The following is a 13626-nucleotide window of genomic DNA, read 5'->3' on the forward strand; positions in this document are numbered from 1 at the left end:
TTCCCCCTCAAGATTTTGGTTCATTAAATAAATACTATGTTAATCCCTAAACTTGTCTCGTCTTTGCTTCTACGCTGTGTGCTTGTTTTCCCTGAATTGTGGGAGTGGGATTATGGGTGGGTTTCGTATGTTTGTCTACGCTCTACACACAGAGTGGAATCTCTAGATGAAGTGATTTTTGCAGTTAGCTAAAGGGAAGATAATCTCTCGGTAGTCTTGTTTGGGTCTGGTCTATGTGAAGATAACAATGGAGTGTCAACTCCCTCCCTACGGGCCGAATTTTTTAATTTAGCATTACTCAATAAAGACTTATAGTTCTTAATTTAAGACTCCAATATTTTTAAATACCCATACCTATAAAATCTAACCTACTAAGCCTACGCCCTAGCAAATATTGTCCAGAATAAATAATTTGGCCATAAATTACGAAAGCCTGATTTTTGAGGCTAAAAGTGGTAGGTGGCACCGTGGCCAGTTTTTTAATTAAAATACCTAGGCTCTACTGGCCACAGGTCCAGTTTTAAAAAAATCCTTATTTCCCACACTGCTCCCCTCCCCCCTTTGACTGGAAAATTTATAGGACATTGTCCACTGGAGTGTGCAAAAATACTGTCGCATCTTCATAGTCAAGCTATCGGAAAAATGTTTAGTAACCCCCTTAGTTTTTCTAAAAAAATTATCTGACATTTTGAAATTTTATTGGACAATGTCCAGTGTCCCGTGCTTATTTCCGGCCCTTCACTAGACTCGATTCGTCGACTGCTTACGAAGTGGAACCTCTTCTTCGCCAAGGCCCGCCGTCGCTACTTTTCTATTAAGACAACAAGACAACAAGTTCATTTTGAATTTGAAAATGGTTAACCGAGAAACTCAGGTTTGAATTTAATTAATTAATTAATTAAACTATATTTAAGCCTAATTTTTTTTAAATAACATTGATTAAGGCTAAAAACAAGGAGCCACCAGATGCGGCACCCGCTATGATTGAACGCCCAAAAATGAGTATTGAGATGTGGAGTGCAATGAAAATGCATATAATGAAACAGCGAGAAAAGAAAAAACAAGGTAATTATATCAAAAATTGCCTTATTCCATATAAAAACGCAATAATTTTATCCTTAAAACCTTATTTATAGAGCAAGAAGCTGATGCAGCCATAGAAAGACTTCGTAGGGAACAAGAAATTAAACGGAAACAAGATGCAATGACTCTAGAGGAAATTAAAGATCAAGTATGTCGTTAATATTTCGTGAAAATTTAGTTTATTAATGCTCCTAAATTAAAGATATCTAGATTTGAGCGTAAATTGGCTGAACTTAAAGAGGAAAAACATCAGTTATTTCTGCAGCTCAAGAAAGTACTGAACGAAGATGAAACTCGCAGGCGTGCTCAAGTTAAAGAAGCCAGGTAATAATATTAATTTTGAGTGCCAATAGACCATTCCATTATTGACATGGCTGAAGAGAACTTAACAGGGGCTAGAGGTGTTTTGAGAAGCACCGCTAGAGGCAGAGCGACTTGCCTAGCCTCCCGCGTTTAGTGAACTGTGGCTCCATCTGGCGTTGCCTCTTAGCGAGTCGGAAGACACCTCTCCGCCCCTGCACGTTTGTTTCTCTACAAGTACTTACAGGAATGGTCTATACTATAATATTTTTTCACCAATATATTATATATATAAACCATTTAAAATAATAATTTCATGTTTCTAGTGAAATGGTTGCAGTTTCTCACAGCTACGTTCCTCATGGAATGAATTTGGGCGTTCCATCTTTGTACATGCCAGCTCAGGGTCAACACATCTTAAACAGAGCCCCAATTCTTTATAAAGGAATTCCTCCTCCCCAAAGTTTGATTCCCCCTGTATGTGAAAGTGATTACTTGATTTTATTAAGTGTATGGATTGGTTTGCATGACATCTCTTTTTTTATTATTAATTAATTTATTTATTGAATAATATCTTTAATTAATTAATTAATTAGTTTTATTCAAATAAATTGTTAAATAGGGAGCTATGAAACGCCCAAGAAGTCCTTCTCCACCTCCACCTCATGCTGCGTATCATCAAAACTTTAATTTTAAAACGCATATAGCTGCTCCCTTCAATCAAAGTACAGTATCATTCATACATTTATTCTTGAATTTGGGGTCAGGGGTCATTTGTAACAAACAACCATGGATGAAGAATGCGCGTGAGGAAATTTGTTTTCACTCTACAGGATAGGCAACTCCCTATCTCGAGTGACAGAATATTCTGTATATACTCTGTTACAACATCGGTTGTCAGCACGCGCAAAGCTAGGTCTCTATGTAACGTAGCTTTGTACGTGCTGACAAGGGACAAAAAACTTCAGGATATTTTAAACGATTTTAAATCCTGAAGATCCTGAAGTTTTTTGTCTCTTGTCAGCACGCGCAAGGCTAGGTTACATAGAGACCTAGCTTTGCGCGTGCTGACAACCGATGTTGTCACAGAGTATATACAGAATAAGCTGTCGCTCGAGATAGGGAGTTGCCTATCCTGTAGAGTGAAAACAAATTTCCTCACGCGCATTCTTCATCCATGACAGTATCATTCATATTTATTCAATTTGGGGTCAGAGGTCATTTGTAACTAACAACTTTATCGTTTTTTTTCTCTCTCTCCTTCTCTGTATTATTTAGAATCTGGTTTATATACTACAAACCAATTTTACCCCCACCCTGGTCAAGGAGGTGTTCAAATGACAGTAAGTCCAGTGGTCAACTCTTCAGGAGGTGCTCCTCCACCACCTCCTCCGACAACTGCCTCTAATTACCCACAGTTTGCCTCACAATTTGGTGGCAGTTCCGAACAAACTGTTTCTAGTAAACACATGCCTCCTCATCCAGGATATCATTTATCTCATATTCAACAGCAAAGTTAGTGATGTTGATTGCTATCGTAAACAAACGAATGAACGAACGAACAGAAAAACATGTTTGTTTTTACTATGACAGATTTTGTAAATAGTTTACAACAAATTGAACAAGCGAAACAAGAAGCAGCTAGATTTCCTGATGAAAAATATTATGTTCAACAGGTATTTTCAATTGGTTCACTATATTTTCCCTTTTTAAAGGGAGGGTGAAGTAGAAAATCAAGTGATTTTTTATCGATTCTTCCACTAATTATAAGACCAGTCTGCATAGTGAAACATTTACACCAGGAAATACCAACTCCGAATAATTTTAAAATTCAAATTAGGTTCAGATTTTAAGTAAGGATAATTTTAAACAAGGACTGCCGACCAATCGCGTAACGCCCTGCCTTCCAGTTAACAAAATTCTCGTGGCACGCTCCATGTCTCGCGCCACGATTGTCATGTCGCGCGCCTAATTTTATTAAATCTCGTGATAAATTTCATTCAACACGGAGCATGCGTGCCATGAGAATTTTGTTAATAAAAAGGCAGGGCGTTACGCGATTGGTCGGAGGTCCTTGTTTAAAATTATCCTTAAAATCTGAACCTAATTTGAAATAATTTTAAAATCATTCGGAGTTGGTATTTCCTGAATGTTTCACTATGCAGACTGGTCTTGTAGTAATTAGTAGAAGAATCGATAAAAAATCACTTGATTTTCCTCTTCACCCTCCCTTTAAAGGTTATTTCTTCAGGAGGGTTCTTTTTCAACTCTCATGTTTCATTATTTATTTTAGGGTTCTGTTGTTCCAATTCGTGGTCAATCAATGATTCAAATACAGCAACAATCCTCAAAGGTAGGAGGGTTGATACCTTTTACACCAGGAGGTGAGGCTACTTGGTACTGCATTTTGTCCACCATGTAGCCTGACCTCCTGGTGTAAATGGTTTCAATCCTCCTAGTCTGAAAATTAAATTATGTAATTGTAACGTTTTTGCAGCCATCTGGGAGTATAATAACTGGATATCCGGTTAGACCACCAGTCTCAACTCCTCAACATTTTCAGACAGCTCCCCCTACCGCTGGTCAACCTTCCCAATCTCATCCCCATGTAAGAAACCACATTGTAGGCCTAATTCTTACTTAAATTTATCCCAACTTTAACGAACGAGTAAGCCTCAATTTTCTCCTGAAGGGTTCCTTTGTTCCACAATCTGGTGTTGCAAGGATGTCATATCCAAATCAACCCAATCAACGATATTACTAAATAAAATAAAACAAAACCATAATATGATTGCCTAACAGATCTCAAATTAAGTTGTATAAAGAGTTTAGCCATTTAGGACAGGTCAAAGGTCAAAATAAATTTACTTTTTAACCCCCAGTTCAATAAAATGAAGGAAGAATTTCTGGTTTTAATTTTGTTTATTTCTTTATAATTATATTTCTTTTTATGTTATCATGTACATTTATTTCTTCATATTAAACAATGTTTATAAAAAGGTTTATGTCCCGCTCCGCTCTCATTAGTTTTCAGTGGTCTTAGTATCTATGGTACATTGAAGGGACATTCTTGTTATCCAAAACTTGAAGCTGGAATAATTGAATAAAAAATAATATTTTATAAAAAATCTTTGTGTTTTTTTGTGTTGGAGAAGAAATTTCATGGGAGTTAGAATGAAAGTTGAATTAAAAGCGTCTCCTTTAATATTTCTCCATGGTGACTGATTAATTGCTAACAATTAATGACCGCGTGGCAGTGTAAAGGTTGTTCTTGGCTGCACGAGCCAATGAGGTTCTTTGAAAGTGGTCGAGGTCAAAGGTAGCGATTTTTAATAAAAGGCCCGTGGTTATGGTGTCGTGTCACGGAATTGTTTTATTTTTAACTTCAAGAAAATAACTTAAAAAAACTGATGAATGAGATAAATATCTCTTATTTTAGGGGATTGAGAATTAGGGTCAAGAGTCCAGTTAATATCTCAATCGAAAAGTATCGAAGAAAGATTATGGAGGGATAACGCATTCACCATGGGTGGACTAATATTTTAACCTCAAGGACATAAATTCATCACAAGGACGGAGGAACTATCACAGATTAACTTAGTAAGTGGCAAGCTTAACGTTTTGTACGAAATAACCTTAAAACGATTGCATGACGCACGTTTATAGTTTACCGCGCGGGACCGGATTAAGCAATTTTGTACCCGGGGGCCGAGATAATGTGCGCCCCCTTAAGTTGAAAAAAAAAGGAACAGCAAATGTTGCTAAGGGGGAAAGGTTTAACTCAATAGGGAGCTAACAACTGGTTAGGGGAAAGAGATAGTCTGACGTCACGCAGCCCCTCTCTGGTTGGCATTTTTGCGCGTTTACAACCGTTAGGGGGGATGAAACTCCAGACGTTTCAGGGTCAGAACTGTTAGCTCCCTATACGCCCCCAACAAGACTTGAGCCCGGTGGGCCAGTGCCCCCTCGCCCCCCCCCCTTAATCCGGCCATGTTACCGCGTGCTTTTCCTTGGTAAGAAACTTACCTTGTTGCTAAATTGAATTTCCCCTGAAACTCCTTCGCGCTTCATGGTGTTAGCCAAACAAGACTGTTCCGAGAGTAGATTAAAATTAGATAATATATTATTATTAATGTTCAAGCTAAGCTATGTGTTACCTCGTAATAGATGCTGTATGGCGTTTCGAAAGTTTTGTTCAAAGTTTTCATAGCTTGGATATTGTATTCGATTCTAAGTTCATTTTGTCGCAGACAAGCGGCTTTCAAACTTAATTGCTATAAAATGGATCATAAGATTATTATACGACCTTACAAGTTAACGAAGGAGTTGATTATAAATACGTCATATGGGAGTTGGGAAAATTTTCCACAAAAGTTTCTAATTGCGTTAGTTAGAGATTGGTTGTCGAAACAGTCGATTAAACCTTCAGACTGAAATTGGAATAATATTTCATTATTAGTTTCACCCAATATCGTTTTGTCTTTCAAAAATTCCAAAGAGAAACGATAATATTCTTTTGATAAATGCATTCGTAAATTTATCCCTCTATACGTACCACTTGTGGCACTTCTTTGCCAATACAGTCGTAGATTCTTTTCATAAATTCAGAGTTAAAAGTTTCTTCAGCTGAAATTATTTCAAGAGGTAGAGGATTGACTTTAAAGCGCTGTTTATTCATTACATAATTTGAGCTTGCGTATTGACTTTAAATCAATATCTTCCAAAATTTAAGCTAGCTGATTTAATTATTTTAAAGGGAAGGTAAATAGGTTGAACTTACCACAATCGTAACTGTTGATAGCGTTATTGGCTTCCTGAAATGCCTCGTAAAATGGATTTGCCAAACTTTGTAAATCGTAAGACAAAACGTTTCCCAAGATAGAAACAAAGCAAACCGCCAGTAAAGTAACCGATGCCATTGTTTTACCCTAAAACTCTTTATTTAATTCAATTGAACCTTTTATACGTAGGACTGAAGTTCTACTGAGCTAGGTTGGTTAGATTATGTACGGGGAAATAACTAGACTGCAGCGTGATGTGGTATCACGAGGCTAGATGCGTGTTGTTTTTCCCCGTTTTGCCAATGGAACTTCATTTAGTTTTTACCACCTGTTAAATGTTCGCTTTGCAACTATATGGAATTTATTTTAACCGTAGCTACACGTAAAACTGAGCCTTGGGGGTTTCGCAAAAACAATATACTACGTGTACCAACTAATACTGAAAAATATCGAGAAAACGAATTCTGGGAATATCAGAAGTATATTAAACTTTATTGTAATTATTCCCGCTTCAGGTATCTCTAATTTAGATACCACTTTCTAAAATAGATCCGTAAGACTCGAACTTCTTCTCTTTCTATTTTTAGTTATGTTTCTCTAGAACTTCAACTTTCAGACGAAGTTATAAGCTTGAATAATTTCTGTGTTTTTTTTTATATTATAAAATAATCTACTTCTCTTGTCACATGAAATCTATTTTGATGGCAATCAACCTTGGAAGGGATTTATGATACGACATAAAGCAATAGCACGATCATTTCAATGTTCACCAAGGTTATAACCCTGAACTTCGACCCCTTGTTATTAACAGGTTGGGAAAACATCCCAAAGCAGGCTGTTCAGAGATGCTATACTTAGTTTAATTTCAAAACTATCTTATAATTAGTAATAATATGCTATTTTCAATTAATTTCAAAGTCTATTTCACTAAGTTCGATTCTGTTTTATGAGAATCTAAAGATTTGATTTCGAAAGAATAGGAATTTTACGCTACGAAACGGGAACTAATTAGCTCGTTGTTCTGAGAAAGCTAATTGCACTTAGGACCCCACCAAACTTTAATGAAAACTTGATTTTAACAGTTTTCATTTTCCCCAATGAGCCATCACCCGCCCCCTTCTAAATATAGATAAGATTGTAGTCTTTAATAGAATTGATAACTTTATTCATAATATAAAACATCAAAATAATTTCTACAACGTTATTACACGATATAGTATGCTTCGTATGATATATTCTTTTATTTAAAACCTTTTCAAATTTAATTTTCATTGCTCCTTCTTAATCGGTGAAACTCTGCTGGATTTGAAGTGACGTATAGCATTGCTAGAAAATATAATTTAACCAGATTAATTAAACGACCCAGGAAATAATAGTTAAATTTTTAAGTTACATTAACGTCGTCCAGGAACGTTTTAATATCAAATTGTCCGTTTTGACTGGCTGCCAAATTCAATTCGTTGTATTGCATTTGGGTCAGTCTTTGAGTGGCGCATGTGGCTTTCTCCAATGCGTCCTGGAAAGTAGATTAAACCGATATTATTTTTACTTTTTTTGTGGATTAAAACAGCGTGGTAGTTAATTTATTAAGCTAACAATTTATTTAACAAACCTGAACGCTATAATCACTAGCTTTGCAGAAAGTTTCGGCTCTGTCAACCAAGGGAACAGTGTCGTCTCCGAAACAGTCTTGCGCCACGTTTTCCATCTGAAATATAGAGCCAAAAATTATTTAGAAGTCTTTATGGAATTAAGGTCTAAACTTATGTCTTTCTGGTTCTAATCGCTCGACTTCTAGTTAGGGCAGTTAACGAAAATAATTGTTAAGAACGTTTGGAATCGCTCGAAAACAACACATATGCCTAAGCGTAATCTAGGTTGTTTCAAGCTATATATATAATATATGAATATTAAAATATAAATAAGTTTACAATTGATGGAATCAATTTTCCAACGCAAGCTAAGGTTCCTTCCTTCCTCAGGGTCTTCAAATCCGCCACCACTGTGAAGAAAAATATAATCATTAGTAAGTTTGGGATGAAAGTTAGATTAATTTTCTCAAAATTGACTTAACTGCACGAATAAATTTTAGCTTGCTTCATCAGTTTGTCCAGGGAATTATCTCTCGCAGTTTTCATTTCGTTTAGAATATCTAAAGCTTGGCAAGAAGTAGCCACCATGACTAAGCAGATGATGGGGGTCAGTTTCATTTGGTACCACATTTTTTTCTAAGCGGAATTAAACTCTTAGGCTGCGAGATGGTGATAATGTTAACTAGTCGGCTTTTGTTTTAGACTGTTTCGTTCGATTTAATATTTTACTCAACGTTCTGAATTCTCTAGTTTCCCTTCTCCCTTCCTAAAGTTTCATTGGTGTAATTATCACGTGACTCTCGGGAAACCTAGCTACGTATTCGGTAGTTTATATACCAGTACTTTCATTTTTCTGACATGTGTTTAGTCAGAGTGAGGAAAATAAGGTTTCACTTTATTTCTTTGAAGGGATAAATTTTAACGCTTATTTTCGGGCGATTTCCAAATAGTTTCAAGAAATGTCCCTTAGATTGAACCGTATTACCTGAAATCCGCTCACATTACAGTAAAGACGCTTCAAAACATAACTTGGAGTTGTTTTATAAAAATTGTATTCTTAAAAATATACTTTTAACAAACTTTGGTCGTAAAAGGTCAGCGAAAAATAGGCGAAGAATTTCAGTCTGAACATTCTGTCGCAGCCTTGATTTAACATACAGAATATTCTGTAGAATATAGAATGGGCCATGGTGAAATAAATAGTCGTAAAATATATTTGTCTAAGAAGGCGTGAAATGAGAATCATTATTTAAATGGTAATTTCGCGGCCGACCTCGAGAAAAGCGAAATGAGAAAGACGCTAGCCTTTCGCGTTAAGAAGAATTGGTTCATTCTCTAATTAGGCTTAGCATTTTAATCCCGGCAACGAACTTCCAAATGAATAATAGGCCTAGTAACGCTAGCATCCTTCCTATTGTAAAACGCACTGAGAAATAACCGCAAGGCTTTCTTTCTGGATATCAATTTGAGGCTTTGTATACTCTAGTCCACACGCCATCCAAAAAATCTTAAAGATTATAAGTCACTATCCTGTATAACTCAAAACAGAAAAGGGTGCAACTAAATTACTTGTACGCCCTGGAAAATATTTTATATTATTTTGACATCATATTTCAGTTCTAGCTCTCGTGTGGACTTCAATTCTTTCTTTCTCTCTCTCTTCTGTTTTAATTCCAGGCGTTAATGGAGTTTAGCGAACGAGGTTCTCTCTAAACGAGCTTTTCTCATTCCATTCTTACAGCTTCAATTCGTTCTTCGAGCTTCTTTCGTAGCATTCTTCGTCTTTTCGCAGTCTTTTCCCATTAATTTAAGAATACGTTATTGGATAACGCTGAAAAGGTTACAGGGTTACTTTTCAAAGCATTTCTCTGGAGTTAATACTGCATCCTCGGACGCGGGGAGCTCTTATTTAGCACGATATATTTATATTTTCCGTTTACTTCGTCAAGGAAAAGTGTCAAGAGGTGACGTTGTAAACCGCGCCGTCCGCCATTGGTATGTCCAGCCCACTTCCGTGTTTTCCCTCCTTATCTCACCCCAGGGAAGCACTATCTACCCCAACCGGACAGACACAATAGTTAATTACTTGACCATCAAAAAATTGTTTTACACCCCACTCTTTCAAAATGGAAGAATTCTGCAGCAAAAGTCTAGACACTAAGTCTTACTACTTAAGTTCAAAACAAATAGGTTGATTTTTAACGTAGGATACTTGTCCTTTAAGGCGACTATTCTCTCTTAATGCCTATACTTTTTTCTCTGAGACTTTGCTTTCGAAATGTAATTTAGAGATTTAGTTCATAATTATAGCGAGGTGGGTTGAAAAGGAAACTTTTAATTACTTTTTCTAATTGGAGGTAATCTCAGGTGAGCTCCCGACGCCGGCTAATCTGACCCTAGGGTATCTTTGAGAAACGAATCTCAAAAGTCGACCTCTCTTTCTCTCTCTCTCGCTCTCTGTTTCTCTTTCCTTTCGCTGTTACATCTTCCTTTAATTTTGTTACTCTCCGTTTTCTGCCTTGCAGTGGAGTTTCCTCCGCAACTGGTAGTTAGCCAAAGATTTACAGAGTTGCCTTTAACCGTTTTAGAATTTCCCTAAATGGTCCAATTTACCTCATGTTTTGGGGTGAATCGAGGCGAAAAGAACTTTAGGTATAATGACCTGAGATGTGGCATAATAGCCTTATTTTAACCCTTTTTATAATTGCTACGTAGTTAAGGGTTCTACGGTAAATAATTACCCATAAGTAATCATTAAAACAGCGACACTTTTAAACCTGGGATGGGTAATTGTCTATTTCATACTCCATAATGAGTACGTCAGTAAGAGAAAGACGGTTTTACCTTTTTGCCCTTTCTTTACAAGTAGCCCAATATCTTATACAACCTTCAAAATTCCATACCAAAAACCCATGTTTAACCCTTAGTTACTTGGGTCCTGATTGTTGTAACCCCAAGTATTTAGTATCGTTAGAACGAGAAGAAGTAGATCTACTCCTATCGCAAACTCAATGGTTTTCCATGAATCTCATTTATAGAACTTATTTATTTTTTTAAAAATAAGTTGGTTCTTCCGTGAAGTCAGCTAATCTTGTCATTACCGCTGGTAATTAGCGTAAAACGGAATTTTTGTAATTGTATTTAATATTTTCTACGGTAATTATTCAATCCCGCTTTTTGTAATTTAATCTAACGATTATGATTGGTCGGTATTAATTTGATTAGAGAAGGCTCCGCGCAATTAGCCCAAAAAATCAGAATTACGATTTATTATTGAAAAAGTAATTCGCAATTAGGAAAACTTAGTTTTCGTGAATATAATGGGAAAAAGGCGCGTTTTCCCATTCAGGCTACGCTAATCATAGTGGGTAAAGAAAAATGCTTACGCATCCATTTATGGGACAAGAGTGAGAAAGGGGTAAAAGGAGTCCTTGATGAATCGCCATCGCCTCCCTTTTTAGTCGTCGACGCGGTAAGCCGATACGTAGACAAAAGTTAAGGGACCATGTTCTGAAGACGAAATCAGCTGGAAAAATTGGGATTTTATTTCTTAAAATATTGTTATGCATTCTGGAAGGGTTAAACTACGGTGCGTTGTCCTCTTTCATAATTTTTCTACTCGCAAATTCCCCGGATTGACCCAGATCCCAAAGTTTTGTCAGTTTTTAGCTTGCCGAGAAATTAAGCTAATCGCCGAGTTTCCAAAACGAGGAGAAAAACCGGAAAAATGGTTCTTTTTACGAGCATGTGACAAAGATGAAAGTTGCTTCAATGCAAAATATAATTTATGTGCATTTTAATAACACCCATAGAAAAGTCATAACATATTCTTCAACATAACCGGCTTTAAGCAGATGTTTAATCATTACGACGATTCAAAATTCATGTATAATCTTTTAACTTGATGAAATTAGTGTAATTGCTATTTAATATTTAATCGTGATTTAATTATTTTTAAAAAATTATTTATTAATTTTATTTACGATTTTTTTTTGACATCGATCATGGGTACTTCCTTTTAATTTAACACGATATCTGGCTCGCCTATAAGGGTTTTGATGAAACACGCGTACCTATATTCCTGGGGTTTTTCGTTACGGTATCGTTAAGGGCATGCTTGGTCATTAGGATCTAATTCTCGTTTTTCACGCGCGAAAATATATTTACGCGGGATTATTCCTTGAAACTTCTATTCTTAAGCCTTTGTTTCCTTCCCCCCATGCACGAGACTTTGTTAGTTCGTTAATGGTTTTGGAATGAATAATCGCTCCTCGTTAATAGATACATTTAGGATTAAGCTCGAAACTGTAATAGAGGTATAGGTCTTTCTCGAATGTAAACACCGCGTTTGGTCTCTTCTTGAAGGTAATAAATAACCATGGATTCCCTTTTTGTCCGGAACTAACTCGGATCGTAAATTTACATAAGTTTTAGGAGCGTGGACAGAACCTATCAATATCTTACCATGGATGATAAACACGCTAGATATACTGGATGCGTATTATACCTTATCCTCGCTACTATAAAGAGATAGTCGCGAAACAAAATTTTCAACCAATGGATGGTCAACAGTATATACGTATCAAAAAGATGCCCTAGAACCACCATACGATCATCTCTTTAATCTTTATCGATCGATTCGAAAATTGTATCGATTAGTTTAACTATCGGGTATCGCTGGCCGTTGGGAAATGCCCCGCGAGCATCTCTGCATGGGCAGTCGATGGACTCTTAGCCCCTAAAGGCCGGCGTCCGGGACGCCCTTTGTCCTCAGGGAAAAGATCCCGAATGCAGGCCAGCGTCCATTCCAGCGGGCAACGTTCGTGGCCCTTGTCAGAGTCAGGAATCCATTGCGTTTGCCGCGTTGGCCTAATATTGGACCCACACTCTCACTCTCTCTTTCTCTTTTGAGCTTGGTAAAAGTTAATTAGGAAACTGCTGGGAACAGGCATACAAACCCATTCTTATGTTTATTCCCCACTCTTTTTTCTGCTCAAATATCTTCCTTATCGAGGTCGTCGTCAATTTGAATTGGTTGTTTTGCGCTTGGGTTTTATCTTGGTCAACACAGTAGTTTAGAACTCAGCTGAATAATAGAAAAAGATTAGAAGTGCTTATTTTTTCGTGGAGTGTCCAATAATTAAGTTGATTAAACATAAAAAATTTGTTAAATTTCTTTGCTAAAATTTAAATGGGCGTAACAATTCTGGAGTTATTCTTATTTTTTTTCTTGGAGGTTAATTCTTTCGTTTCCTAAGCGCAACAGAAATGTGACCTATAGGCTTTTAATTAGGGTTACCCAATTTGAATTCACGTGAGACTTTGGGCAAGAATAAGTGATCGGACGTCTCCGAGCTCTTAAAGCTTTAATCGATAATTCGATTCGCTCCGTTTTACCTTGTTTTAGAATCATTGAGCCGAGGGACTATATTACAGAGACACGTACCTAACGTAATTACATTACCTCTTAAGGCCTTTTCCATCGACGCTTGTAGACGGTAAATGCAGTGTAGGACTTGGCGGCGATTAACCAACCGCTCATCTTAGAAAAGGCTCTTTACTACGTAACTTAGTTCTTATAATAATTGATGTGAATTTAGTGAAGTAATTTCTGAATTATCTATATTGTTGAAAATTAAATATCAGTTGGGAAGCATGCACGTTTGAGAATACTTGGTAAACAGGAAACGAACTCTATGTAAACATCATAATGGACACCGCAAAAGGCTTTCGTAAACACCAGTTCCAATCTTTCTGTTATTCATATTTTGCCTTACATACGCATTAAAATTGAAATTGAAGATTAACTGGGAATTAAGGCTGATGCCGAGGACAGGGATGAATGTAACAGCGAGTTCGTCGTAAACAGG

The 13626-nt window shown here is 36.7% G+C and overlaps 3 protein-coding genes across 7 annotated transcripts; 1 reads left to right on the forward strand and 2 right to left on the reverse strand.

The window, feature by feature from the left end:
* The first annotated feature begins 722 nt into the window (after positions 1-722).
* On the forward strand, positions 723-4511 carry LOC149661384 (uncharacterized). Of its 5 annotated transcripts, none has more exons than XM_089842889.1 (11): positions 723-874; positions 945-1065; positions 1137-1231; positions 1286-1407; positions 1710-1893; positions 2006-2108; positions 2662-2898; positions 2977-3059; positions 3677-3736; positions 3881-4006; positions 4076-4511. In XM_089842889.1, the coding sequence occupies exons 1-11, from the start codon at positions 854-856 to the stop codon at positions 4145-4147; spliced, it is 1224 nt and encodes a 407-aa protein (XP_089699015.1). In that variant the 5' UTR covers positions 723-853; the 3' UTR covers positions 4148-4511. The 5 variants fall into 5 exon arrangements, with proteins under 5 accessions (XP_089699015.1, XP_089699017.1, XP_089699014.1 ...); XM_089842891.1 differs by having other exon boundaries at positions 3881-3991; XM_089842888.1 differs by having other exon boundaries at positions 3677-3735; positions 3877-4006.
* LOC149661385 (uncharacterized) lies at positions 4336-6573 on the reverse strand. Its single transcript, XM_089842893.1, has 6 exons — positions 6164-6573; positions 5939-6009; positions 5724-5813; positions 5541-5657; positions 5410-5472; positions 4336-4473 (listed from the first exon to the last, which is right to left on the reverse strand). The coding sequence occupies exons 1-6, from the start codon at positions 6300-6302 to the stop codon at positions 4423-4425; spliced, it is 531 nt and encodes a 176-aa protein (XP_089699019.1). The 5' UTR covers positions 6303-6573; the 3' UTR covers positions 4336-4422.
* A 749-nt stretch (positions 6574-7322) lies between these two features.
* Positions 7323-9860, reverse strand: LOC149661386 (uncharacterized). Its single transcript, XM_089843864.1, has 6 exons — positions 9030-9860; positions 8239-8922; positions 8096-8166; positions 7777-7872; positions 7558-7680; positions 7323-7490 (listed from the first exon to the last, which is right to left on the reverse strand). Exons 2-6 carry the CDS (start codon positions 8384-8386, stop codon positions 7446-7448), a joined length of 483 nt encoding a protein of 160 aa, XP_089699990.1. The 5' UTR covers positions 8387-8922; positions 9030-9860; the 3' UTR covers positions 7323-7445.
* Between the last annotated feature and the right edge of the window lie 3766 nt (positions 9861-13626).

Source organism: Phalangium opilio, unplaced genomic scaffold (genome assembly GCF_054372755.1).
Source record: "Phalangium opilio isolate 3A_F unplaced genomic scaffold, DU_Popi_V2 ptg000070l_1, whole genome shotgun sequence".
Classification (NCBI taxonomy): domain Eukaryota; kingdom Metazoa; phylum Arthropoda; class Arachnida; order Opiliones; family Phalangiidae; genus Phalangium; species Phalangium opilio.

What these genes read in the sequence shown, in the direction of transcription:
- LOC149661384 (XM_089842888.1), top strand. Translation starts at nt 854, where the DNA reads ATGGTTAACCGAGAAACTCAG. An exon ending in ATCTCATATTCAACAGCAAA is followed by an intron (nt 2,899 to 2,976) that starts GTTAGTGATGTT and finishes TTACTATGACAG; the next exon opens with ATTTTGTAAATAGTTTACAA. An exon ending in AAAAATATTATGTTCAACAG is followed by an intron (nt 3,060 to 3,676) that starts GTATTTTCAATT and finishes TATTTATTTTAG; the next exon opens with GGTTCTGTTGTTCCAATTCG.
- LOC149661385 (XM_089842893.1), bottom strand. Translation starts at nt 6,302, where the DNA reads ATGGCATCGGTTACTTTACTGGCGGTTTGCTTTGTTTCTATCTTGGGA. An exon ending in GCAAAGAAGTGCCACAAGTG is followed by an intron (nt 5,814 to 5,938) that starts GTACGTATAGAG and finishes TTCCAATTTCAG; the next exon opens with TCTGAAGGTTTAATCGACTG. An exon ending in CATACAGCATCTATTACGAG is followed by an intron (nt 5,473 to 5,540) that starts GTAACACATAGC and finishes CTCTCGGAACAG; the next exon opens with TCTTGTTTGGCTAACACCAT.
- LOC149661386 (XM_089843864.1), bottom strand. Translation starts at nt 8,386, where the DNA reads ATGTGGTACCAAATGAAACTGACCCCCATCATCTGCTTAGTCATGGTG. An exon ending in AGCTAAAATTTATTCGTGCA is followed by an intron (nt 8,167 to 8,238) that starts GTTAAGTCAATT and finishes TTTTCTTCACAG; the next exon opens with TGGTGGCGGATTTGAAGACC. An exon ending in CGTTCCTGGACGACGTTAAT is followed by an intron (nt 7,491 to 7,557) that starts GTAACTTAAAAA and finishes TATATTTTCTAG; the next exon opens with CAATGCTATACGTCACTTCA.